The sequence below is a fragment of the Helicoverpa armigera genome, chromosome 10, assembly GCF_030705265.1.
Source record: "Helicoverpa armigera isolate CAAS_96S chromosome 10, ASM3070526v1, whole genome shotgun sequence".
Classification (NCBI taxonomy): domain Eukaryota; kingdom Metazoa; phylum Arthropoda; class Insecta; order Lepidoptera; family Noctuidae; genus Helicoverpa; species Helicoverpa armigera.
The window spans coordinates 10,350,640-10,376,184 of NC_087129.1; the positions used below are offsets into that span (position 1 = coordinate 10,350,640).

The window sequence follows — 25,545 nt, forward strand, 5'->3', positions numbered from 1 at the left end:
AGCTATTTTAAAGCCATAAGAAGGCACTGCACTATAGTCTTTATTCACTTGATCACAATCTACCATCAGCTCTTCAAAACCACCCTAGTATCAGGTTCGCAGTCAGGCGACACAACTCCAGGTCGGCACATACACCTGATGTTGTTAGTCCTGTCCCTCACCAGCCAGGAGTGTGGGGGACAGGGACCCTGCGTGTTCAGGATGTGGCACGTGCCGTTGTATGGAGCTGTGCCGCGCCGGGTGGAGCAGGCTTCCACCTGGAATGCAAATATAAGGTTTCTGTTATTGATGCAATTTGTGTTGCTTCATTTAAGGATTCAGGTCTGTGATGAGTAACGAGCAACTAAGGGGTTTAATGTAGATAAAGGTACTGTCTGTGTAGGCGTTGCAAGTTGTCTGTAGTAAACCTCTTGCGCTATAAATCTCATCGCTGGGTCCTTAAGTTTTAGTAATATACCAGCATACCCGACATATGTAAACGTCAGGGTTTTATGTAGGAACATCATGGCAAATCATCTTGCCCGAAATTTATTGTTTGCGGTCATGGAACAAGATTTCACAAGTAACATTCCTTGCACCCATGTCGTCTTTCGCACAATCACAGAAAATATCCTCCTAAATTGGACCCAGAATTCGAAACAGATACCCACTATTTAGCCGTAAAGACGTATGTGCCCTAGCGACCGAAAATAAATTACTAACTCTTACCTCTCGCCGACTACAAGCGCCATTACCACAGGCACAGACACCATTATGGCTGAGTCCGTCAATAGCTGGTCTGGCCTCGAAGTCGAAGGCCACCACCTCCCCGGCGGGGCAGGGCTCGGCGGTGCCGGGACGGTAGCAGCGACGACGCTCCGGCACGTATAGCCGACCTCGAGCACATGGCACCTGGAAAGTGTAAAATTATTACTGGGTCACTTCTTTACAGATTTTATCGTGTCGTGGTCGTAATAAATAGACAGCTAGCTAGGTTCATAACTTTTCATGGCCATTATATAATTGGCACATTAAAAAAATGGAAACTATCCTAACAAGACTCTCTCCAGATATGCAATCAGCAAAAAAATATGAAAAGAACAAATCTATAATGTCGATGTTAGCATTCTAGTTTAAGTCCAGTGGTTCTTAAAGCTAGTTCTTTGGTGTCAGACGCCAGACGTTGTCCAGCTTTTGCTTTTCAGTTGGTGCATAACCACTGTTACTAAGGCCAACAGAACTATGCTTTCTCCTTCAGCTTATAAGGAATAAGGCATGACTATGCTTTCTCCTTTAACTATAGAGCAATATATTTACCTTGATACACCGTCCTCCCCTAGCGATCATCTCATCCTGAGCACACGGCCCCCTGGTATACAGCCGGTAGCAGGCGCCATCTTGCGCGCGCGCGTGGAAGGACTTGCAGCGACACTCCGCGCGAGACCCATGCGGCGCCACCTCCGCGATAGAGAATATGTGTCCTCGGGGACACGGGCCAAGGGAATCTGGAAGAATTAGGAGATAAGTAAGTTTATGATCATGTTCGGGGAAAGAAGTTGGAAAGTATTCGTTTTGATCATGTTCAGGAAGACAAGTAAATATGTATAGTTCAGCATGTAGACATATAATTGAACACAATGATTAATGCTACACCAATTTATTTATACCCAAGGGAAAACAACACAGTGTACGAATATTTATTAACTTCAATTACTGGCTCCTACTTCTCATTTTCTTTCCGCGATTGTCACTACAAGGAAATATTTACATGTACCACATTTTTTTTACTGGGAATCTTAGTCAAGTAGTTTTTCCACTTCTAATATGATTCATCTGGTTTGGCTAGAGTCTAGAGTATTATGCAAACGGAATAATTGGGAAAACACTAGAGTAATCTAACCATAGGCTTAACTATATTTCAAGGCAATTCCAATTTCTTTGTTAACATTGCAATTCTTGATTGCGCAATTGCACCCAGTAAACGTTTGTGTACAAATGCTGCCCAAACTGCTATTTGGACCGTAAGATATAGTTTTACGTTTAAAAAGCAATTTGAGGAATTACTAGTTTATACTCATTTGTCAATCGGTGAGCACCCAATTAGTTGTTATACTGTTCATTAGTGTTTGTGTTTGTGTTACAAATACGATACAAATACTTAGAGAATCGTTTCACGTCAACCTTGTTTTGCCTTCAGGTAAAGAAAAAAGTTGGTACATGTATTATGTGGTGGTGGTCAGCCAAGGACAGTTACTTTTGTAAATGAAACGTTACTACTAAACAGCCTTTGCCTTTTTACAAAATCGCCGCAATGAAGTACTACTACGAACAACCCTCACGAGGATCCGTGATCAAATCATGTTTACTTCTAATGAAAATACCTATACCAGCAGCAACACATTGCACCACTAAAAGGCCAAGGCATAGTAAAATATCAAGTTTCAAACATACCTAACTCATAACAAGCACCAGTCTCATTATGATAATGCGGCAGATGAGATTCGCAGCCACACTTGGGCCCCGGCAGGAACAGCTGGCCCTTCTCGCAGGGACCCCGAGTGTAGTGCGGGTAGCAGCTACCGTCTGCCGCCCAGTAGTGGGGCCCGGAGATCGCGCACTGGAAAAAAATAGGGTATTTCTGTAGATTTCCCTGAAAATAATAGATTCGTAGATGTGGGTTTCGGAGCAAATACTTATAAACATAGATGTAGATATTGTAAAAATGACACTTGATTCAAGACGAAGATATTCCTTTTTCTTCTACTGAGTAGGAATGCGTTGACGAATAAAGTCCACCAAATACACAAAACCTAGGTCTACTAATTGAATGGAAGTTGAAATCAAAACTTTTATTTAGTTAGGCATCATAGCTGCAACAATCATCTAATATGCACCATACAAAATGACGTCTTGATCGACGATCGGATCTGCGAAAACCCCCCATTCATAGCATTCCTTCCCAAAAGAAAGTAGAATTTTTACTTACAGTGCAATTCGCAATCCCATCTTCCCCAGCGTCCAACACGGACCCAGGATAGCAAGGTCCTTGAGTATTTCTATAATAACATTTGCCAGTAGCAGGCCAGTAGATCAAGGTCTCGTCCGCACACTGTTGAGGTCTCACGCACATACCCTGGCGTTCGCTGGAATTAGTAATGGAGTATTCTCAGTAGCCGTAAGGGATTTTACTGTTGAGCAACAATCGTGATGAGAAATTATAGATGTTTGGTTAGGATGAGTAAGTCTTTTGAAGGTGCTACATAAAGTTGTGCAATTTCGCTGAATGGTATGTGATTTTTTGCATGCTTTCTTAAAGATAGTGATCCCGTAAACATGGCCTACTCATTCATTATTAATTTGAACCCTGCAGGAGGTCCTGTGTACTAATGAAAATCCAAAGTTTCTATCAGTGCACTCTAGTGCCGTTAGTAGTTTTTTTTTTTCTTCATAATCTCGTCCTAGCAGATCCCTAAAAATAGTAGCACCATTAAAGTTATCTATTTGTACCTCCACATTAGATGGAATATTATATTCGCATGTTAATCATGCGTATGAGAATGATAACGACCGGATAATCTTTGCTATCAATATGATTTAATATTCACCTCAGGTTATGAACATTCCAAGGAATATGAATGACTACGATATTGACGTAATATTTTCCAAGTAAACACATTTCTACGAAGTCTAATCTTATATGTCCTGCATTGAATCTTAAACCTTTAGATAACATCACAGTGACAAAATGACAATTGACAGAAGTTATTGTTAATTTACTCCAAAAATACTGAACTGAAACTTAAATATATGAATATTATAATTTAATTATGTTTATGATAATCTGTCAATCATTTAATCATTATAAATTAATTTTTAATATTTGAAGGCCATCTTTTATTACGATATAAGTTGTAACCTTGTTCGTAAGCCACTAGGCTTAGATTTTTGCAAGATGCTGCAATGGTCTACTTAACAGTTATTCTAAGAATATAACATTTAATTTGAATAGGAATGTTGAACACAATCCTCCTTGAATATTTAATATAGTGAGCTCATAAATATGGTTCGTGGAAATAAGTTTTGCAAATACTAGCCTAAAACACCTTTTGATTAGACTATACATATAGAGAAAATGATGCAGAATTTGCTTTTGCGAAAGCTTATATTGAGACAGCAACTTCTTTAAGTTTGGTCTAGCCTAAATCATTGTTAAATTAATTAATTTTAATTAATTGTTAGATTAAAGACTAACAGTAAAGTTTAATTTAGTTTCGATAAACGCAAATATATCGAATAAGATTCAACACGTAATCATCAAAAGTGATCTTCAATCAATTTGTAAATCGAGCTTCAGAGCTTTCAATTCTAAGCAATTATGTGCTTATAAATAGGGCTATTTGTTACGCTACTATTTATGCCCAATATAAACTATAACTAGCCATAAATGCTTAACGATTTATTCATTTAAATGACTTTATTTCCTACATTAAATCATTACAAAACTACAAACTATCAATTACGTGATTACAAAACAATTTATGAACCTTACTTCCACTATAAACTTTAAATAAAATTTATTAACTAATAAACAAAATAGCACTACAAAATGCAGGTCAGTAAATAAATATATTACACAGAAATGTGGACCCATAAACCTAGAGGCAGCCATTGCCTTAACTTCCGGAACCAAGCCACCTGGGGTACATTAAAGTCGTTAGAACAAACTGCGCTCCGTCGCGGCTTTCACAAACAAAACAGTTAAATTTTACTTTGATAGTTTAAGGTTAGCTTGTTGGGGAATTTTGTGAAGGGTTTAAGCAACAAGTTAAGGTATAGGCTGTTAGTCTTATAACTGTACATGAATTGCAAGTGATTTTGAGGAACGAAAATTAAGTGCGGCTCTTTATACTCTAGAGTTACTTAAAGGAACATTTGGAACTTTATAATGAAATATAATAAGTTACCATGAAATAATATGTTCAAACAATTTCTAAAGTTTTGATACTTTATTCAGATTCAAAAGCTCTCCAAACAAGTATGTGGTTGCCTATGTAACTAACTGGGTTGAGGAGGACAAATAAGCTCCATGTTAAACAGATGGAAAATAAATGATGATGAATCTTTACTACCTGACATGAAAACCACAGATACTACAAATTGTTACACATTACAAAGAAAACAACCAACTCTTCAGCTTACAAAATCAGCCGTCAAGATGCTTACCTACCCTCTCTTGTTGAAAGACTCCTCGACAGGCGCGAAGTACTCCCCCGCTCTGCAAGGCCCCCGTTCGAACAGCTTGTGGCAGGTGTTCGTGTGGGGGAGTTGAGCCGTGCCCGGGGGACATTTGCACTCCGCGATGGTGCGACCTCCCCATCGGCCCGGACTTAGTTCTTGGGTTTCGGCGCATGGGTGTCCTTTCTGGAAGGAGATGAGATATAGGTTATAATAGGATTGTCAATTGTTTATGAAAAATTCGTTTGAACGATAGTGTTTTTTTAATTAGTGAAAAAAATCAAAGCCACATAAACTTTGCAGTAAATAAGTATGGAGTTTCAACGTGCTCTTATAGCCGTCAGTCATATTACTTGACGATACAGCAAAATCTGATTATAATGGCACAACAAGGAAAGACAATAGAGATGTCGGTATATATGTTTAAAACTTGTCAAATGCTATCAGAATTGATCAGAATCTAGACATAAGACAAAGGGCTTAACAAAATACTAAACATATGTTTTTACACAGATTAATATGAATTAAGCAAGATAAGAAGCTTACAATATAAAGATACTAACTCGCGTGTATTACAATGTTTAAACAATTTTTTTCGCAAGCCCTTTGTGTTCATAGCCTAAGGACAGTCTGGCTATGTTACTTACTATCAATTAACTTAATTACGAAACTCAATTCTTTAATGCTTAATTTGCATGAATAAGTAATTGGTCAAAAAACGTTAATGTTGTTTGACTGACGCAAAAAGCGGTAATCTACAAGGTTAAACATAGACAAAAACAATACAGGTTTAGGGGTACACTGAGGAGATTATTTGTATGGAGGATCAATCTATAAGCCTTTAGTTATTGACTTATGCCGATATATCATATTTAGGTACGTATCTTTTTTTGATGGAAAATCATCAAACAACTCTGACTGACTGAAACCCATCATGTCCTTTCTTAAGCCCATTATGTACTAGGGCCGCGGTAACTTTGGTCCTGGTGGGTACCCACTGTCCCACTTTCTAAGTACCTAGCTAACCTAATAATTTCTTGCATAGTGATAGTGCCCGTTGTTTGTGAATAGTAGATTGTCTTTAATCATAAACCTGTCTACTAAAACTATATTAATATAGGCACATACAATTGGTACTCTTCACCATTTTCATATATGTACTATCTTTACTTTATGTGAACCATAAAATTACAACAGGCATATAGAGTTATTACAGCGGTTACAAGCAACAATATAATAAGAGTATGTTTCCTAACACATCTTACGTAAATGTTAATAGCGTAAGTATCAATTAGCTGGCATGTTAACACAACGATGACAATAGCCATTTGCTTAACCGACATGATTTACGTGGGAAAACTGTAACCAGAGTTTTTTATCGACAATTTGTATCGATATGACGGCATGTATTTGTGCCAGCATTGATTTATGAAACAGGCCAGTATTGTTACGATATTGAAGAATAAGGTTGGTTGCCAGACTTATAATTTCAATTATCCATATTAAACAACAACAAATTAGACAAAAAATTAAACCGACTTCAATAATATTACTAAAACCTTCTCCTAAGTCTGTACTACTATGTTGAAAACCACATCAAAATCGTTTCATCCAAATGTGAGGTAATCGCTCGCAAACATGCATACCTCCTTTTTTTGAAGTCAGTTTAATATACTTAATTGCAAAAATACTCACTAAGACCAAAGAATCTCATTAAACAATGTTAAACTATTTCGTGTTTGTAATTATTTTATTTTTACACGCTAATAAAAATATTTTGTGCGCAAAATACATGAAATTAAGCAAGCTTTAATGAGCGTCTGAAATAACTAGCTGCGAATTAAAGTGATTTTAACAACTCAATTTGGCAACGATGCATACCTAATATTTAGGCAAAAAAACTAATTCGTCTATGTTTGACGTATCTACAAAGCTCATTTAATACTTATACAAAAAAAAAACCGTATAATAAGCACAGTTTTGAAGAAGCTATAATATGGTTTTAAATATAATCGAATATTATTTTTTCTACTTAGAACCTTCTTGGTATTAAAATTATTTAAATACTGAAACAAAAAAACTATCACACAATGAACCTGATAATAATTCATAATTTAAAAAACCATATTGCAAATGTCTGTATTACATAAAAGTTTAGGAAACACATTACAAAGTAGTTACATGTTCACTGAATAATGTCAGACTGGCCAATGCAACTTTATACACGGCAAAATGTCAAGCGTAAGAGGAAGATGATTTAAATGTGGGACAAAGAATATAAATATCTGAAAAATACATTTGCACATTGCACATGCTACTGTTGAATAATAGTATGAACCGTTTGGTAAAAATATGGGTAAGTATGCTGTGTGTTCGATTTTGCTGTAGTTAAAGGTTGGTGTATGGTTCTAGGTACTGTATGTTATTAGCGTGATTTTATTTAAACTAAGATAGACAGAATGGCGGATATTTTTTTCGCTTTTACCTTTAAAGCTTATAATTAACGCTCAATCCTTCTCCGTGCAGTGGGATGATAAAAAGGCTGTAACGCAACTGTTAAGGCTCCTAAACTACTGAATCGATATGAAAAAATATTTTGCAGTTGGGAAGCTTCACTATCTTCTGATGGCATAAGGTAACATAAACAAATGTTCCTCAGAGCACGGTTGAAACCGCTGATAATAAGTATAGAGGAAGTAATAAAAGAATCGCTATTGGTCAGAATAATATGGCCCACTATCTTATCCACAAGGACCAGAATATATTAATACCGTCTCCTTTTACACGGATCCAAGGACCATTTTTCCCTAGATACCATAATATTACATAACTTGACCAATAAAACGTTACTTCCCACTTCATTTTCTAACATCATAGACTACTAAAGAGTAAGACAGCACTGCTTTTCCACGTTCGTGTCAAATGTCATTATGAATGCTTCTACGCCATTACGTTCAGCTAACTGCTTGAAGCTAATGTGACCGCTGCATATATTAGACTTGATTGCCGTAAAAGTGATATTATCTAGTGTGTATTATTTAACTTAAAGTGAAGGAGAAATTTTGATTTTAAAGTTGGCTGGCTGGGTGGGCAAAATTGTGTTTCAGTGTCACTAATAAACTCGCCTACAGTAGCTTTCCCATCTATGTTATTTTATAGGTAATCCAATAAATCATTAACTATTGGTACAGCAAACTAGACTTTTCCCAATTATTGGGGTCGGCTTAAAGTCTATGCACCCAGCTGTCATTTTGGAACTCTTCCTAATATTACCAGATACAATGCTACCTTCTTTAAAAAGAACATTGCACATTGTCGGATCTCGAACTGGACGCATTTAACATCTGCTTGCAGTATTTCAATATACGACCTTGCCGAAGGCAAGACAATCTACACTATACTTGCGTAATCTTAATTCTTGAGGCTTAACTTCTGCTTCAAATCAATAAATAAATTATGGCTATGTTAGAGATATGTCCTCAATAAATTTTATTATTAATAACATTATATATTCTTTAAAACATGTATTAATAATTAGGTACTGAAAGTGTTACAAAAATAATATATTGTCGACTGCATACTAAAATCTTCAAGAAACTGGCCACGTAGCCAAGGTGATTAATGACCAAATTCACACATCACCCGTTCAGCTAAGCTTCACCAATCGATCAATCTGCTGCTGTTTAGAACCAAGCCCCTAAAACGTGAAGGTTAACCAAGTGCATAAAGAGTATTTATGTATTCTTCCGCGTACACATAATAGACATCCTTTATAATAAACTCTGAACGCGTCCAAAGCATTGGATAACGTGCCTCATGACCCTTGAACTAGCCAGGGAAACACGTAACCCATTGAGAAGACCACATCACATTTCCAACTCTAAAGTTAAGCTATTTGAGTCTATAATTGCATAGCAAAGAGTGCATCGTTGTTGGAGTCCGTCGTGATTTAAATAAACGGAATTCGTAAGTCCACATTAACAATTTTGATACGTGTTAAATTATGCTGATGTTCGATTCATATGATGTGGGTATGCATGCCATGTGACGTCATCAACCTAAATATTGTTGTACTTTCCCTGACCTTATTACAAAGGAGGTTACGCTTTGTGATGCAGCTGCATTACAAACTTATGGATCATCCTTTGTGTAGGAGTTCACGTTCTTACTTTTTCGAAGTAGGTATACTTTCTAAAATTTTGGGCGTAACGGCAGCCCTGTGCCGTCAGAATCAATAGAAAAGTATTATTGAAATGAAAAAGTGACTGATATTGACAACCCACGTTCATCATTCAGCAACCGCGGTGATTCATTTCTATGCTTTCTCTAACGAAACCTTTGCTTTACAGTCCAAAATATACATGATGTCTTTACATTTTTGTTCGTCCTTATACATTATATTTTCATGTTCGTAAACATTATCACGAGAATGCTTCCTCGTGCATTAAATTGTCCTTATTTTGTTCTTATAAAATCATTTCTCTGAAATATGAATAAATTCAATCAGTAGGTCACATTTGAGGAAATACCCTGAAAGGTCAGTCAGTCAGGGGTCAATAAATTCATATTGTCCATTAAAATTAAAACAAGATAGAAGAATAGATTATAAAAGTATTTAGATCAACTCATGATTTAGATGTCTGGCTTTTATATTTATGGATTAAGTTCATTTGGTCACTATTCTTTGTCTCAGTTTGATATAAACTAGTTCTTAGAACTAGGTCTTTCAAATAAGCGCTTCGACTAAAAGGGTCGTCTAGGCACGGATTAAATTATGAATTCTACATTCAAATTCAATTAATTTCAACATGACACGGGCGGAGCGAGACGGAGTATCAGACACAAGCCTTTTAAGAGATACAAAATACAAAAATCTTTATTTCGTTAACAAAATGTTCTTCGTATAATTCGTTGCTGGAGTCTCCTTTTAAGCATGTAAATATGCCTGTATCAGGGGGCTCCAGAAAAATAAATATTGAACTTTCTTTAGCCTCGGACCCACAATTTCATTGACATCGTCCTATTCGTCCGAAAGCTTTACTTGTAAACACCAAGTAAATTACATCTTAATCTTTTACCATATCGTCCTCATATCTTAACTACTAATTACTGTTATGCCACGACACGTTCTAAAAACCGTCTATAATTAAATCATGGGAAATAATGCTACGGCCTACTTACATCTTATATAATGGACATTATGTCTAATTACCTTTATTATTTAAATTACTGGCGTAAGTGTAAGGCACGTGATGAGGCAGATTATGTACAAGTTTCTTTTTAATCAGGTCAGGGTCGGATGCAGTACCATGAACGTCATTGATGCAAAGCAAACATTCTGGAGCCTACAGTACACGTGTAAAGAAACTTTTTCGAACAATACCACTGCCCTGCGTCTGGGTAAAAATCCAAAGATTCAGCTTTAATCTGTTGTATAGCACACACAACACAATACAGCACAAATGTTGAGAGTTTAAAAGTGAATTCTTTACTTCATCGATGCCTAACATCATTTACCTACGCAAAAAAACACTATTTATTTATTTTTATCTACATCGATTACGAGTAAATACAAAATCATTTTTAACCAAACCAAACATAATTTCATCGGCAAATGTTCACTAAATCATTACATTTTCACGGCTATTGGTTTCATATGACATTCTGTTTCAAATGTTAAATGATTGCTATTGTTGTTACATCATTATTCATCTGCATTATAGTGAGGTTTGACTGCTGTGTTACCTATAATGGTGACCAGTCAGAGTTCTTTCCTGTCACCTGTGGGGTCAAACAAGGTTGTGTGCTTGCGCCAACACTGTTTGCTCTCTACTTTTCTGTCGTTGTCAGTGAAGCACTCAAACAAACTTCTGCTGGAATCAAAATACGTTTCAGGACTGATGGGGGACTTTTCAACCTGGCCAGATTAAAAGCATATACTAAAGTATCTCATGCTCTTATAACGGAGATCATGTACGCTGATGATCTGTGTTTTGTTGCCAACTCTGCACAAGAGCTCCAGAACCTGATGACTAACCTTCAGGAAGTCTGTTGTCGTTTCGGTCTAAAAATCAGTGTTAAGAAAACTGAGGTAATGGCAATCGACTCTCAAGGAGCTACAGAACCTATCAAGGTAAACATTGGCGATACTGAGCTGAAGCAAGTGAATACCTTCAAATATCTGGGCAGCACAATTACATCCAAGTGTGACCTTGATGCCGAAATAAACCATCGCATTGGCGCTGCATCAGCTGCTTTCGGTAAATTACGAGACAAGGTCTTACACACACATGATTTGAAGCTTTCGACAAAAATCTCCGTTTACAAGGCCATAGTCCTCCCAAATCTTTTATACTCGGCTGAAACATGGGTCCTCTATCGGAAACATATACGGGCGCTGGACCGATTTCATCTAAAGTGCATAAGAGACATTCTGAAAATCAAATGGTCGGATCGGATTAGAAATACCGAAGTGCTACGACGCGCGAATCTCTGCGGCATAGAAGCGTACCTGATGCGGCGACAGCTCAGATGGTGCGGTCATGTTTTACGCATGGATGATGATAGGGTGGCCAAACGCATCTTCTTTTCTGAACTCCAGAACGGCAGACGGAAACAAGGTGGCCAGTTCTTACGCTTCAAGGATGTTCAGAAAAGACACATGAAAAGGTGCAACATTGATCCTCGGAACTGGGAGACAAAAGCCATTTGCCGCCCTGAATGGAGAGGCCTACTTAAAAATGCGATCAAAGATTTCGAAGAGCAAAGGAAATCCGCACTGGATGCGAAGCGTGATGCTCTTAAGGCTAAAACACCAGTAGCCATTCATTATAACTACGTGGACGGTATCCTAACGTGCAGCCAATGCTCGCGCACGTTTACACATAAAATAGGATACTGCAGCCATCAAAGGGCGCATAGAAGAGCTGATCATCCTAGCTCTTCTCTCAATGGTAGCTGAAAGCAGTCACCATAGCCGAAATCGGCAGGGAAGTATATATAGTGAGGTTTGATAGATTTTAATGTTTTATTAATATGCTAATATGACCTGTTGATTTTCTGTCATTTTATAGTACGGTAGTCAAGTACTGTAAGTTTTTCAATTCGAACCCTGTCGTGAATAAGGGAAATTAAATTAAGCGCTTTTTCAATACAAATTACCTACAAGTCCCAAGACTTATTCGTATTTTTTTCAATTTTAGGAAAAGTTTGTTAGAAAATGTTTTAAGAAACTCTCATCTTCCAGAACTTGAAGACTTGACTTCCAGTCAACACTTCGAGTCGTCCAGTGTACCCCACAGCAAAACATCACAACAGTTCTTCAATAAATCCTTTTACTTTATAACCGTAATAAACAATAAGAAGTAATTCGTAAAACAATTCCGGTAAGACGGGTATGACCAGTTGTTTCTGCCGTACTTGTGAAAGACCGTGACCGATCGCTCTTGTTATGCCACACACTGACCCAGTGCGGTTATATTCGTTAATTTTTGCTCTTTCACAATGATTCAGACTGTCTAAATGATTAATTGTTTCTGAACGATTCGACCTTGAGTGTTTGTCGTTAAAAATTTCGCCGCCAGGCATGTTGCGAATTCTTTGGCTAAACTTTCTAACTGGTTTTCTGCGAGATTTGAATTTATTCGAGAATTGATTTAGATTGATTCGATTAGTAAATATGAGACTCCTTAGACCCTTTGTCCAACTATCGACCGTTAGTATAGTCTTCGGAGAATCAATTCCTTCTGTCATTTTAACCATGATTTGCAGATTGCATTGGAATTGCACATTGTATCGAAATCTGCGAGTCATTGTAATACTGAAGTCGGCTCAGCGAAATTCTCCTTAATTGTTTTCTGCGAAATCTTTGATAGACATTTGGTAATATTACATACGGCATGTCATTGAAGACATTGTATGTCAATTACGAATTCGAATTGGTATATCTTTCTTTTCCCAGATAGAAAATATTTAACGGATCCATCCTGTTATGAAACTCCGTATCTTTTCTTACTGATCTTTTCCCTTTTGAATCCTTGCACCACTTCTATTTACTTCGATCCAAAACTTTCAAATTGTACAGGTACTTCTAGTACTTCTACGGCATATAGGAAATTATCCAATCCAAATAAAATGTGTGTCACGTCCTGCGTTCACATACTCCATTAATCACAGTACGCAATACTGGCAGACACGAACACACTTATTAAATACACACGATTTTATCTTAAATGGTCTGTCTAGACTGGGTAATTGGTGAACCACCTTCAAGCTAACACCGTAGGGGGCATTGACACTGTAGGGACAATTTTGAGGAATTAGGAAATGTCAAATGAAGTACAACTTACAAGTCATTTTAGATGTCATTTAGCATCCAAATTGATCCAAATTGATAAGAGAAATTTGACACAAAAGTATGAGCCATAGAAAGTGAATATAAAGAAGAAGTCCTGCCTACCATTCTTTAAAAAAATTCACTTTCGTTATTAATAGGCTTCTGCGGAAGAACAGTTACATAAATAAATACCTGCCAATAATGACCTAGGAAACCAGCCTACCGCAGAGTTACCCAACAAACTCTCAAGTTCAATATCAATATTCATCCTTAGCGTCATTCGATCGTCCGTCACAAGTTTACCCAACGGTACCTCGCTAGGGAATCTCACTGGGGCCCGATTCTCCTAATTTTACTTAAGCGACTTACGATTCACGTTCGATTCGATTCGATTGAGATCCAATCCCGACTCGATTACGATTGAAGCGTATGTGGCATTCCGCTATTTTTTTATCCTTAAACGTTTTTATCCTTTTCTGTCATTCAATAATGAATCTTTTTGTCTGCAAATGATTTACGATTGCAAAATGATTGCACAGCAAACTACCGTATAGACCAAAATCACTAAAATAGCACACCAATCAAATGTCAATCGAATACGATTGGTCTTTTATTAGTAGCAGAATGCCCGATATGGTTAAAACTGCTGTTGCGATCATATTGCGATTCGATTTCTATTCGATTTTGACATTATTAACTTAGGAGAATCGGGCCCCAGGTACTTCATTATTTATTCAGTAGTGATACTAAAGCTACTAGCTTCGTATTACACGTATTACGTAAGAACGACGTATTCCCAAAACATAAGAGATTTTGACTTGAACGAGTTTTCGTGAGGTCGTAGTACTGTGGCGCAATGGTAAGTGTCAACGAAAGGTGTGTTACAGAAGTCTAATGGAGCTGAGGTCGGTGACTCTGTGATGGTGATAATTAATTGTGTTTGTGGTTTGTTTGTTTGGGGAGTTTATGGTGAAGATATAGATTGGATGCTTGGTGATAATAGATGTTTGTTTACACAATTAATTTAACCTCTTAAGTACACATATATCCTTTGGCATATGCACAAATATGCCTGAGGATTCAGGCAGCTCTCCAGATCCTATGATTTCTTCGATTCAGTTCTATAAACTATGGTATATAGAAACTCAACCTTCTTCATTTCTCCTCTACGTTAAGCAAGGGCGGATCCACCGTTGTGGGCACGATGGGCATGCCCACAACCTTATTTGACTTGTGACCTCACACTTTTACGGTCTTTTGAAATCGATAGGCTGATCATAACACAAGGGAACAAAATAAGACTTTTTTTGTTGCATTTAATTTTATAACTGCTGTTTACTAATTCGAGGTCACCATATTTTTTTTCTAACAGCTTTAGTTTTTGAGGTACTTTTGTGTTCCAAAACTCAAAAAATACGCGGCTTCTTCACTTTGCGGTGATGTGAGTCCAATGTCGAAAACGTTCGTTTAAGTTAAAATTTAAAAGTAGAAGTGAATAGCACCCCCATAACGCCCTCTTTCAGCACTTTCTGGTTAAGAAGAAGCGGTGAAGAACAAACTTCCCAGCAACACAGCTATCTATTACAATTATTATTATTTACAATACGCACTATTTTAAATTTTTTGTTGTTTTGGTACTGTTTTGTTCCAAAACTCAAAAAAATTTCGCGCTCGCTACGCTCGCGGTTTTTTCCCTCGGAAGTTACTTTTTTAATTGTTTCAGTGATTTCGTCTTCCAAGATTCCAAAATTTTGCGCTCGCTACGCTCACAGCTTCTTATTAACACAGTACTTTTTTTATAATTTCTTTAGGTAATTTGTGGCACAGAACTCAAAACTTTACACGCTTATATTCTGCGCCTTCGCTTTTGGTTTTATAACTTGGTACCTACAACAAAATCTAAAAATTTTCCGGCTTGCTACGCTCGCGAAAAAAATACTACTCACAATCTTTCCATACATAGGGGTGCTTAAATACTACTCACAATCTTTCCATACATAGGGGTGCTTTAGCAATGATTGCTCCCGGTATATTTTTTAAACCGGGTCCGACTTCCTCCTAAGTTTATTTTCTTTCCTAATGCCAAAGTCCTGATGCTCAGAAAAAAGAAAATAGTTTATTCAAAAGTTCATAAACGACTTGCATGATTGTTAATGAGCATGTTCATGCTCCGATTTGTAGGTACTTAGCCGATTTTCTAGTAGCTGTGACCACAACCTTTTTTGAGGGCTGGATCCGCGCTTGACGTTAAGCTCTAGCATGTCATACGGTACTCTATGGTATTGTCCAAAATCTTATACATTGCCGTAAATTACCATTTTACACGTAATCGTTTGGGCTGCAGTTAAAAAACTATTAAGGCTTGAATACCGTTTTTCTTTTCACATTATTTAGCTAAACGATCTCAGTTTTTTTATGGAAATTTTGGACAATACTGGGCAATGCAGTATTAGTGTAGAAACCGTTAGATACTTGATACTAATGTGACTAAACTGTACGTGCAATATATTTTAGGATTTCAGTCACACGTGACGTCCGGGGCCATTTTGGAATTGAAGATCACATGAATAGATTTAATGTTTACCAGTTCATTGCCCCTGAAAGTCTGATCCATGAACTAGATGAGGATTAAAGTGCTTGTTATGTTATATACTACATACTAACCTTATAAATAGTGTAGCATTTCCCATCCTTAGGCCAGTACAGCATGAGCCATCCTCGAGGAAGCGCTGCGCAAGGATTCCTCTTCACATCGGCCCACGGAGGGGGCAGCACTGCCGCCTGGGAGCCACACAGCAATGCAGCCAACCACACCCACGCCGCCATTTTCGAACGTTCCAAATTCAATTTGAACTTTTAAACTTTTTCATGTTTTTTCTATCACTGGCTGTTACAGTTTTTATTTCAACCTACTTTTCATTGTAGGTTTTATTCACTAACACTTTTTTTCCCCGTTAAACACAGTTGTTCCATTATTTAATCTTAACTGTAGTTAGTCTATCTAAGTCCAGTAAGACAAAAAGTCTGTTATGGAAGAACCACTGGAGCTTTTAACAAAAACACGAACGCTTCAGTTAATTAATGAACATCGTGATGAAACATTTTAACGAACACATTTTTTTGTTTGTCAGCAAGAAATAAGTCGGTTACACACTCTATTGTGTTTTTTTTCACATCGTTAGAGATGATGGCTGTGGAAACAGAATGATGATTCGATTAAAATGATAGGTATACTTAAACATTACCCCGAAACCTGGACAACTAAAGCCTGCTTGATTTGACATTTGTTTTAGACTTACGTACTTTCACACACATTTAGGTAATTTTTTGTTGTAGATTACTATATGTTGTAAATTACTAATGTACAATGTCAGTTACAAATAACAGTAAGTAATTCGAGTTATGAATTAATTAACCCCACATACAACAACAAAAAATTAAGCCGCTTAACGCGAACCGCGAAACTGTACCGTCCATTACTCACAATTTTGTACAAAAAACGTGATTTTTAAATTACGCAATTGTCTGATAACTTTCGGTCGACATAGTTTTTGTTCAATATTATAACTGACTAGCCGTTTTCCCGCGGTTTCACCCGCGTCCCGTGGTAACTACTGCCCGTACCGGGATAAAATATAGCCTATGTTACTCGTGGATAATGTAGCTTTCGAATGGTTAAAGAATTTTTTAAAACGGTCCAGTAGTTTTTGAGCCTATTCATTACAACCAAACAAACAAACAAAGTTTTCCTCTTTATAATATTACTATAGACTAACTGTACAAGATTTTTCTGTTCAGATTCAGATAGATAAATATCTTTTCGTGCTAACTTGGGGAGTGCAGTCGTGCATAGACATCGAAGATGGGAAGTTACGCTATAATAACTAGTTGTTACTGGTTTCCATGGTAACTGTTGTTAGTTCAGCTTAATAGCTGTTCTTTATAGTTTTTTATTGGTATTTGATTGATGAGCTGTTTTATGAGTAGTTCTGTAATGAGTTAGATGTAGTATGCTATAGTAAATGTGCTATAAATCATGGTATAAGTGTTTTCTTTCACAGATTTCTGTAAAGTTATAATTAAAATGAATTTATAATAGGGACAATGTGAAAATTTATCTAATCATCAATTGCCTAGCCTTTTACCAACTATGTTGGGGTCGGCTTTCAGTATAATCGCATGCAACTGAGTACTTGTATTTTACATAAAGCGACTGCCGTTCTTGACTATATATCTGTATAAAGATTACATAATGAAGTTATTCGATAAAATTAAATTGATGATTGTTAGTGACCAGACAATTTACCTAGGTGTCGTACTTTATGGTAGTAAACTTAATTAACACTAAAACTTAGCTCTGTTCCTGCATTAATTCAAAGATAAACTCGTTAAGTACATAATTTAGAAAGTTGGCTGACATAACGCGAGATAGGTATGTAAATAAATAGCCTATATTCAACCTACCTACTAATGCTACCTTATGATCTGAATAATTATCTAGGTGCTAAAAATCTAGATTCCAAAGACATTTAGATCGTGAAATTTATAAATATTAATAAATTAACACACCGTTTAGATGCATTTTTATCACTTTAATGTCAATTTTATATTTTGGATAGCTTTTATTAATATTATTTGAAAGTTATTATAGCCTGATATAAGTAGCTATTTTTTCGTAAAGAAAAGAAGACTTATATCCTTAAATGCTACCAAATTAAAGCAAAGAAAATATATTTTGTTTTATTTATTTATTTATTTGTTTTTATTTTATAAAGTTGAAAATATTGAAATGTTCAACATGAGTTGGGAAAACCGACCTGGCTGGTCAAAAAACCCACAGACCGCAATATATTTTCTGAAATGCAATATCAACATCAATAAAACCACAATTCCCAAAGAAAACATAATAAAATTCCCAGCAATCAGTGATTCCCATTATGTCATAACGGGTAGCCATTACACGTAATTTTACCACAACTGGGATCGAAGTAACGGTCTTTACCGTTCGATGTGTCTAACTCACTGAGCCGAAATGACGAAACCAGTATTATTTTTAACCCACTTACTGCTGAGATTACGTCTTGTAATTTGTGGTGTAAATGATGAGAGGAGCGGATTCACATGGTCGCACAAAAAAAAAAGAAAAAATTAAGATTCTTGACTTTCTAGGTTTTGTAGCACAGAAAATTTACTGTCATTTATACCTATCCAAAAGTTGTTTGTTCAATAAATATCTAGTTAAGAAAAGGTTGCCATCTAGACTGTGCCTTATTTAGGGCCACGAAATCTATGAAAACACGCACAAAACTATTTTCTTCCGGTAGTATATCCGCTGTCGCTTATGACTTATAACAAGTACTGTGGTTTGTATTAACATTTTAAAAAGCCATTGTCTTTTTATAAATACTCGTCATTTTCTGAGAATCTTCTTATCAAAAATGTGAGCAATCATTTTAATTACGACTTATGCTTATAACTTCTAATTACCTGACCAGATTTGAAGAACCTGTTTTGATCTGCGGATTAACGTAATATGATCGTATCTACTGCACAAATTCAATTGCATCTATAATCCCACCCAGGTTATAATGAGGTCAGTTTATGCTTAGTCTAGACTTTTAGATCTCTATATATGATCAGAGGGTATGATGAAACTTAAAGCTGATGGAACGTTTGTATTACACCACTCTTGAGAGACGGACCCACAAAACTAGAATTAAATCTATATGCCAAATTCGTCTATCAAAATGTCGGTAGCAATCGTCGACATTTTCAAATCACTAGTCTAACCACAGAATGTTAGTCAACCACACAAATTGCTGCTTCGTGTAACCTCAACCGAACAATCATTTAAGTCTCATCCTTTTGCCGATAAGAATAAAATGACAGTAAGTACAATTTATGTACATAAAAAAAGTATTATTTTTATCAGACAATGTATCTGATTTCTTCATTGGATGTTTTTGTCACAAACATACAAGTTTTTATATAGCAATTTATTGTTCAGTACTTTACACCTACTGAAATTATTTTTGACTGCGCAAAAGTATATGTTGCTGTCTACATAATGTATGAGAAATTATGTAATGTGTCACTATAATTTTCAAATTAAAAAATTGCATTCAAGTATCAAACTAAAGGCTCAACAAATTACGCTGTGAAAAATGGAATGAAAAATTGAAGTTTCTAACCCAAACCACGACATAAATTCTTCACAATTCTAAGCATATAATGCCCTTACAATACAAGACATCGTGCCACTTACCCTAATTCTTTACACTACAATACTTGCAAAGGAATTGATACAAAATGCTGTTACGTCAACCGTTATTCGTGAGACTGATAGCAAAAACTATGGCGTTGCGATGAGAATAAAAAACCTTGTAAAGGTAACGTGTTATGCATTGAGTTCCGTAGATAACCGTTTTGTTTGAAGAACTTTGTAGCTCTTTATCTAGGGAGGATTACTTCTTAGATCAATCAGTTCAAATCAGTTTTAATGGCTGAAATCATACGGACGCTCCAAATATTTAGGTCATTACTTGAGTATATAATGAAAGATAGAGCCTTATAATTGACAATTGGCCGTTACATCGTTCTACAGTAATAATTATTTACGCCAGGTGTGTACATTATACAAGAATCATTAGGTTTTCAAGAAAAGCAATTTTCAGTTGACCCTTTGAGCCGAACGAACAAAAATAATTAAAGCTTTTAGTGACTATCAAATATGACGACAGAAACATTAAATAGACTTTAAACGGATCCCTAACCAACAGAATATGTTTCCCATAATTTTCCGAATCATTAATTACCTAAGTCTATCTTAAGCGAATGCTAATTTGTGTCTTGCTTAACTTTTGAACCATGATATGTAATTAACTGTAGGTAATGCTTCTCATGCAATCTTACAGTCTACAATTAATATCACCGTTCTAATTGAAAGTAGGTATTTACCAGTTTTATTGGACCTAGAAACACTGGATAGCTTTGTCTGAAGGCTGTTCCCAATAATCTATCCATCGATTAATTTGCTTACTACAGATAGGCATTTGTCATTTCTTGTATAGGGCTAATTAATGTCAAAATTATTAAATAAAGACTATTGAACAAAACAACTGACGATCTAGAATTACCTAATATCAACGTTCTAATTGAAAGTAGGTAGTCTACAGTTCTTGTTCTACCTAGAAACTGCGGATAGCTTGTCTAAAAGAGATTTAGTATCACCTGGATTTTGTCTACTTGTATTAAGTAATTTAATACGTAAGACTGTTATAATCAGACCTGGTAGTGTAAGTATGGAAATAGGTTCGAACAAGATCAGTTTCTTGTTTTCGATATAAAATTCTAGATACTATAACTACAGGTAGAATAAGTAGATACATAAGGTATGTATTTAAATTTTAGTTTTTTTTAAACATAAGGTAAATTAATCAGAATGGAGACATTGACGACGGAATTCTGCAAATTACTCGAATATAATAGAGCAAATAACCGAATAACGTTCCTACACAAATCTAAGCTTGACTTCAAACTAAGCAAAACAATATTGCAACAAAAAGCAGACTAATTGTTATATTTATTCAATTAAAATCATTTATCTCTATCTGATAAGCGATAAAGATTAAGTAAGTAACTTTTTCGATAGCTTTTCTATTGTGTGCTGCAGCTTAGTTCTTATCTCCACTGACATACAAAGCATTACAGCTATTGAGTAATCAACAGACTTGCAACCACATAATTGTTCAGCCTTAACCTTTAAACTGTTTTATAGATAAAGAAATATAATACGTAGTATGGTATGGTAAGTCTTGCAATCCCTTACTTGAGCTCTTTAGTCCATATGTAGTGTATCTCAATCAAGCCTAACCTTTAACTTTGATTGACGGTTCATCTTTCGTCATTTGATAAGAATCAAAAATATACAAACACCCAAATTGCGAACCTCCTTTTTTTAAAAGCTATCGTGGACGAGTAAAATTTCTAAAGAGATTGGAAACACAGTATTTTAATTTAAATATTAGATTTTTATTCTGTTGGCTTCGAATAGAATTCCTCTCAAAATAATGTCTACAACTTGAAATCCGGAACAATTACGGAAATAAATTATAGAAATGTGACAGATCACTGGTTGTTTTAAAGAACGTAGGTATATACCTATTTATCAACAGCCAAATACCGAAATGTTTCAGGAAGTGACTATTACAGCGATGAAGACCATCAAGGATTGTATGCAACAATTCTGATAGAAGCCTTACATAACAATGGATAGTCACTCTAATTCAAAAGGTCTTTAGCACATCAATATAAGTCTAGTCGTTCACTTAGAACCCAAAGTGTTGCAATATACAAAATTAGGCAATTGCGTATAGAGAATGACAAAAGGTTTCAGTTGTTTATTTTCTTGCGTCAGGACCGATTATAGAAATCGGGTCGATGTGTTAATTTCAAAATGTATGACTGACAATTTATCATACATGAATATACATTATTATATGACATAGTAACAATTGTTACTGGACAATTTGTAACAATATACCCATACACTTGATATAAAGAAGTTGCTAGTTTCCACCAAAAGACCAACATTCTTAAGACCTGCATCAGTATTCAGCTAATCAGAGACTAAACTCCCAACCAATATTATCTAACGAACACAAATTACCACTTAAACTATCTTCAAATAAGAACCGTTTAAGATAATTCCCTCCAACTTTTTAAACGAAAAAGTCATTAGTGTTGCCAGTTCTCTTTTAAAGCGTAACAAAGAGGTTGTACAGAGGAGGCCTTTTAAAACTTTTGTTAGCGAGCTCCATCTTTCTCTAATTAAACCTTTTTTGTGTGGCAGATTTAATAATAACTGCTTGGCTGTGCAGTTGTTAAACAAATGTTGGATAATATGCACTTTTATGTTGAGGTTTCAGAAATAGCGGTACCTATTGTTTCGAAAAAAGTAGTTCCCCTGCTGGAGATAAATGTCGCTTAATAACTGACCCTAAAGCCTATTTTAGAAACGTGTGCGTTTTTTACTTTAGGCGAAAATGAAAAATCCAGTAGGTAATTACCGACTCTTCATCAGAGTAGAGTATATGAAGATGTGTGGCCGTTTGGTAAAAACATTAATTGTTATTGAATTAGTCAAATTACTACTGGCCACTACTCACCTTTCTCACCTTTTGCACTTCAAAAACTGCAATAATAATGTGAAATAATTCTGCAACTTTAATTTCTTATATACTTACTCGCGAGTTTTGAAGCCCCAAAGTTAGTCTCATTTGCAAGTAAACTCTGTTATGCATAAAGCTCGCGAGAAATTCAAAACAATAGGGTATTATGTAAGTTTCAAGTTTTTAGCCAAATGTGGGTAAATAGATTGTGCTACCGTGCAGCTTGCTCCACTTTTATTAATTTACGAGCTTTTTGTAGTCTAGCTGTTTTTAACTTTTTAAGCTCGACTAAGATTTGCACGGTACTGACTTTCCATTAGAGCATTCTATATCGTTTTCACAGCCAAAAAAGTATACTGCTGAACCAAGGCCTCTCCCAAGCCGGAGGGGCTGTGCAGTATGGGACAAACGGACTCCAACTACACTTGAAGAATTCAAACAACGCAAGTGCATTGCATCCTTTTAAAAAGGACTGCATAATTATACTTGGCAGGGCTAGATTAACTTGTCTTCATACTGTAGGTAAATGCAAAATAGAACAGACTATTTAATAAAATTATTTACCAAAGGCCCAAGTTCACCGACAACATAAACGTCGTTTTTCTTAAAACAACAGTTTAATATCAAAGTTTAACGTTAAGATAAGTATATAGTTAACAGTTGTTTTAAAAAAACTGACGATTAAGTTATCGGTGAAGCTGATCCTAAGTAGTTAAACCGGGAACTAACTCAGTGGTGGTAGAATGTTATCTGCCGTGCTTACAATATTGCTCACTGACTTATCTATTAGCATGACTTGAGGTATTGCGGTACATATCGATCGGACAGACGTGCGATAAGCGAAGAATCTTGACTTACGAGTTCAGTTTAAGTGAAAACCAGAAGAGCGAAGTTGTATTGGATAATTTCAAGAAACAAAACTGAAGTATAAGACAAAGTTTGAAAAATTGCATCCTATTTCAATGTCAAATTCATGTCACTTAGGCCTTACTTGAAAAGCACTTATGAAAGTTGATGGTGGTTTGAGTAAATGAATCTTGCCCAAATATTCTTCATACTTAACTAGTAGTTTTCAGTTTCATAAGAACTAACGTTTTCACAATGCTGCTAACACGATACGGACATCATACAAATATTTTAACTTACAAACTTATAACCGAGAACTGCAGATATTGTTAAAAGACCACCAAAGTAAACCTACAGATTTAAAAATCCATTTTCACATCGGTCAACCCTAACGAAACCTGAAGATGACAGCCGGTAGAAGCATCAACCACGTCTAGGAAGATGGAAGAGCATTATGTACGTACAACATGATTTAGGAAAGCCTACATCTATAGCGACAAACAAATTGCTTTTCAAATTATTTGTTATGCAATACAGTATATGCACCAAATTTTGCTGCATAAAATATGCATTTAGGTTTTGTTTCAACAGCAGTGTGAATTTGACCTTAGGTCGTCTAGATATTATTTAATAGATTACAAAAATATTGCTTTTACTATGGCCGTGGGATCGTTTTCAACGAAAAGTAGGAATTCCTAAGCTATTCAACATAGATTGAGTACAACATGGTTTTGAGAACTTTCTGATGTTTTCAAAACGATATAAAATAGATTTACTTTAACAAATGCCATTAATAGTGAGTTCATAATAAAGACTTTTTGTCCATAGATAGTTCAATGCACTTGTAAATAAATGCCAGTCGTAATTCATTGATTAATTAAGTAACGCTTTAAGAGATTTACGTCTTTAAACGCGAAGTTAGTGAAAATATTTAAATGATGCAGGATATGGTAATTACTTTGTCAATGTCAATCTTACGTCTGTTTCAGATTTAAACGTTAACTCTATGCACAGTTTATTTCGTAATTAGCCACTATTTCTTGGAGGCACTGAACTTACTGAAAATTAGAATCTTTGAACAGAAAAAAGTCGTACGAGTTGTTGGGTATTTATTTATGGTAGCAGCTTTTTATTTGATATTTATATCTTGTTTAATAAATAAAATATATTTAAATTGGTATAAAAAGATTTGAGTGTTAACCTTCAAATTGCTGTTAATTTAAAAGGTAAAATAGTGTTACAATTGCGAAATGTTAACTCAAATATTTTTTCTTTATTATCAAGCCTTGTTCCTGCATGTTTCACCTAGTATTTTTTACTCAATATAATAAGTCAAAACACAAAATTACCTAATATTCAAACCACATGGCTTCCAAAAACGCAAACGCAAACGTTTAAGTCAGAATAAAAAAAAAAGAAAAACACTGAACATTCGTGCGATGTAACCACGAACGCGAACTCGCGCGTTTTAGTTGCCGCGGCTGTCCGCGCGGTCTCCCGGCTCGATTACTACTGAAAGGCTTTAGAGCTTTCCGACGAGATACAACCTTACGTTATTACGTGTGTTGATGGAGAATTGCTATGCTATAGGTTGTATTAAAAGAGCTGTGTGATTTTGATGATTATTTTTCTCTGCAGGTATCGAAATATAAATTTGTATATATGAAAATTGCCTACAACTGTCAATATCTAGGTCACGGTTAGGTAAAAAAAATAACGAATCAATTGAATTTAAGATAATTTATTCTAGTCTTAAAGTACATAGGTAATATTATGAGATTTGTAGATTTGAAAAAATCAACAAAAATAACTCGTGAAAAACACAATGAAAATACTCACATTTACTCAATTGTGATAAAAATAATTTATTGTCAATAGCGATTTGCAGTACATACTTAATAGAAGACTTAAACCAAGAGCAATCAATTATAATGGGTTTACCATCACAGATATTGTTACAGTTATTGTAGGGTTAATCGT

The 25,545-nt window shown here is 35.6% G+C and overlaps 1 protein-coding gene across 2 annotated transcripts; it reads right to left on the reverse strand.

The window, feature by feature from the left end:
- Positions 1-25,062, reverse strand: LOC110371023 (uncharacterized). Of its 2 annotated transcripts, none has more exons than XM_021327090.3 (8): positions 24,915-25,062; positions 16,214-16,596; positions 5,207-5,400; positions 2,966-3,122; positions 2,431-2,596; positions 1,297-1,484; positions 709-891; positions 1-257 (listed from the first exon to the last, which is right to left on the reverse strand). In XM_021327090.3, the coding sequence occupies exons 2-8, from the start codon at positions 16,373-16,375 to the stop codon at positions 66-68; spliced, it is 1,242 nt and encodes a 413-aa protein (XP_021182765.2). In that variant the 5' UTR covers positions 16,376-16,596; positions 24,915-25,062; the 3' UTR covers positions 1-65. The 2 variants fall into 2 exon arrangements, with proteins under 2 accessions (XP_021182765.2, XP_021182764.2); XM_021327089.3 differs by having other exon boundaries at positions 16,214-16,740.
- Between the last annotated feature and the right edge of the window lie 483 nt (positions 25,063-25,545).

Excerpts from the sequence above, each read along its gene's own strand:
- LOC110371023 (XM_021327090.3), bottom strand. The coding sequence starts at position 16,375 with ATGGCGGCGTGGGTGTGGTTGGCTGCATTGCTGTGTGGCTCCCAGGCG. Across the intron at positions 5,401-16,213 it reads AATGCTACACTATTTATAAG|AAAGGACACCCATGCGCCGA; the intron begins GTTAGTATGTAG and ends ATCTCCTTCCAG. Across the intron at positions 258-708 it reads GCGCTTGTAGTCGGCGAGAG|GTGGAAGCCTGCTCCACCCG; the intron begins GTAAGAGTTAGT and ends TTTGCATTCCAG.